The 2,500-nt window shown below is 46.9% G+C and overlaps 2 protein-coding genes across 14 annotated transcripts in view; one reads left to right on the top strand and one right to left on the bottom strand.

Moving 5' to 3' along the window:
* Nucleotides 1-2,500, top strand: part of LOC135099146 (probable E3 ubiquitin-protein ligase HERC4) — an 80,845-nt gene that overhangs the window by 37,882 nt on the left and 40,463 nt on the right. Inside the window, exon 5 of one of the 3 annotated variants that reach the window (XM_064001596.1) lies at nt 478-1,670. The exons of the other annotated variants lie outside the window; for them this stretch is intronic. Within the exon in view, the coding sequence (XP_063857666.1) occupies nt 478-1,346 (869 nt within the window). The 3' untranslated portion in view covers nt 1,347-1,670. Of the gene's footprint in view, nt 1-477; nt 1,671-2,500 lie in introns of those variants that run through there. 3 annotated transcript variants of the gene reach the window in all.
* The window catches only part of LOC135099144 (valine--tRNA ligase-like), a 39,462-nt gene that overhangs the window by 11,696 nt on the left and 25,266 nt on the right, over nt 1-2,500 (bottom strand). For 7 of the 11 annotated variants that reach the window (XM_064001593.1, XM_064001590.1, XM_064001589.1 and 4 more), the window contains one exon: nt 1,875-1,978. The exons of the other annotated variants lie outside the window; for them this stretch is intronic. The gene's annotated coding sequence lies outside the window, so the exon portion shown is untranslated. The remainder of the gene's footprint in view (nt 1-1,874; nt 1,979-2,500) is intronic. 11 annotated transcript variants of the gene reach the window in all.

The raw sequence follows: 2,500 nt of genomic DNA, 5'->3' as shown, positions 1-2,500 counted from the left end.
GAGAAAAAGAAAACTCTCTCTCTCTCTCTCTCTCTCTCAGAAAATTTGACCTTTTCAACCGAGAGAGAGAGAGAGAGAGAGAGAGAGAGAGAGAGAGAGAGAGAGAGAGAGAGAGAGAGAGAGAGAGAGAGAGAGAGAGAGAGTGTGTGTGTTTGTGTGTTGATATTATTAGTATTACTGATTAATAAGGTGACGTGGCATCAGAGCTAAGACCTAATATATATCCTTAAGGACGTTCGGTTAACAATTCCTCAAACACACACACACACACACACACACACACACACACACACACACACACACACACAAAAAAAAAAAAAAAAAAAAAAAGCCTTTGATCTTGTTGATCACACTGTTGTCATCAGCAAGGCAGTAAGTCTGGGTCTCCCTCCTAACCTGATAGCGTGGCTAGCCGACTTCCTCACAGGGAGACGTCAGGCCGTTCGCTATCAGGGCTCTGTCTCTAATTTCCAACAGCTGACATGTGGAGTCCCCCAGGGGACCAAGATGGGTCCTCTATGCTTCCTCCTCCTCATCAACGACGCCCTCACCGACACCCCTCATCGCTGGAAGTATGTGGACGACTGCACCGTGGGCGTCCCAGTTTCCACCAAGAACCCGGACTACTCGCCACTGCAAGCAATTCTGGAGCGACTGCAGACGTGGACAGAGGAGAGCAGGATGACCATCAACCACAGCAAAACTGTGGTGATGCATTTCTGTACCTCCTCTGTACCAGTGCCCCCTCCCCGGCTCACAGTGGGCCCTCACCCCCTCCAGGTGGTCCAATGTGCCAAGCTTCTCTGAGTCACGGTGGACGACCAGCTGACCTGGCAGCAGCATGTCGCCAGCACCGTGAGATCAGCTACCTACAGCTGTACATGCTGCGCAGACTCAGGTCGCTGGGGACGCCGACAGATGAGTTAAGGGGGGTGTACCTCACCTTCATCCTCCCCAAACTCATGTACGCCTCCCCAGCGTGGTCCTCCTCCCTCACACACACTCAACAGCTACAGCTAGAGAGTGTGCAGAAAAGGGCGTGCAGGGTCATCCTTGGCCCTGCATACACCACCTATGAAGAAGCCCTGACCACCCTGAGTCTGTCCAGACTATCCACCAGGCACCGAGAGGCTCTGGAGAAGTTTGGAAGGGGACTGCTGCATCATCCACGTCTCAGACACATGCTGCCGCCTGACGCGCCTCGCATTGTTAAGTTTTTCCCCACCCCCTATGTACATTTTCAGTTTGTTAACTGCCTAAATAACAAACCGTTTATTATTATTATTATTATTATTATTACACACACACACACACACACACACGGGGAAGGGAAGATCTGCGCATAACTTACAAAGAGAAAGAAAGAAAGAAAGAGAGAGAGAGAGAGAGAGAGAGAGAGAGAGAGAGAGAGAGAGAGAGAGAGAGAGAGAGAGAGAGAGAGAGAGAGAGAGAGAGAGAGAGAGAGCACCCACGTAATTCACTCGGTAGTAGTTGGAGTCCCGCTAAGTGTTATTGACTGGAGTGAGGCAAAGTTTTAAGCTTGGATTATTAAACTTAAGTCACACTCACTTCCCACACACTAAAGTCCTGCCGATAATTCCTCTCTCTCTCTCTTTTTTTTACTTTAATGCTTCAACTCCAGAGAGAGAGAGAGAGAGAGAGAGAGAGAGAGAGAGAGAGAGAGAGAGAGAGAGAGAGAGAGATTGACATTGGCTTTGTTCTCTCTCTCTCTCTCTCTCTCTCTCTCTCTCTCTCTCTCTCTCTCTCTCTCTCTCGTAAGGGTGAGCTAACCTAAACTTCTGACCTTTCTCATTCCCTAAAGACACACACACACACACACACACACACACACATAATAACCTTTGAATCTTTACCTTATCCGCAGCTCAGATCTTCCTTCCCTCTCCTCCTCTTCCTCTTCTTCCTCTTCCTCTTCTTCTACTTCTTCTTCCTCTGCCCACTCACGTCAACTCAGCGCCTGCGAGAGAGAGAGAGAGAGAGAGAGAGAGAGAGAGAGAGAGAGAGAGAGAGAGAGAGTGAGTGAGTGTTGTGTGGAATGATGCTTCGAAAAATTGAAGACGAAGCGAATCGGGTTGAAATGATACGAGTGAATGGTGGGTTGTTTGTTTGTTTGTTTGTTTGTTTGTTTGAGTGTCTGTTTTATTGTTGCTGTTGTTGTTATTACGGACTTCTGATATTGGTGCTACTACTACTACTACTACTACTACTACTACTACTACTACTATTCTCCCGTTATTAGTACTACAGCTGTTCTTACTACTACTACTACTACTACTGCTACTACTACTACTACTACTACTACTACTACTACTAAGATCTTCCCATACATTTTCTCTCCATGGAATTAGGAAAGGAGCAGGTAAGAAGATCAGAATGAAGGAAGGAAGGAAGGAAGGAAGGAAGGAAGGAAGGAACACAAAGATAGAAGGAAAAAAGAAAGACAATTTGATTATAAAAATTAGGGAAAGAGCAGGTAAAG

This window comes from Scylla paramamosain, unplaced genomic scaffold (assembly GCF_035594125.1).
Source record: "Scylla paramamosain isolate STU-SP2022 unplaced genomic scaffold, ASM3559412v1 Contig107, whole genome shotgun sequence".
NCBI classification, from domain to species: Eukaryota; Metazoa; Arthropoda; class Malacostraca; order Decapoda; family Portunidae; genus Scylla; species Scylla paramamosain.
This window is presented reverse-complemented; position numbering and strand designations above follow the sequence as displayed.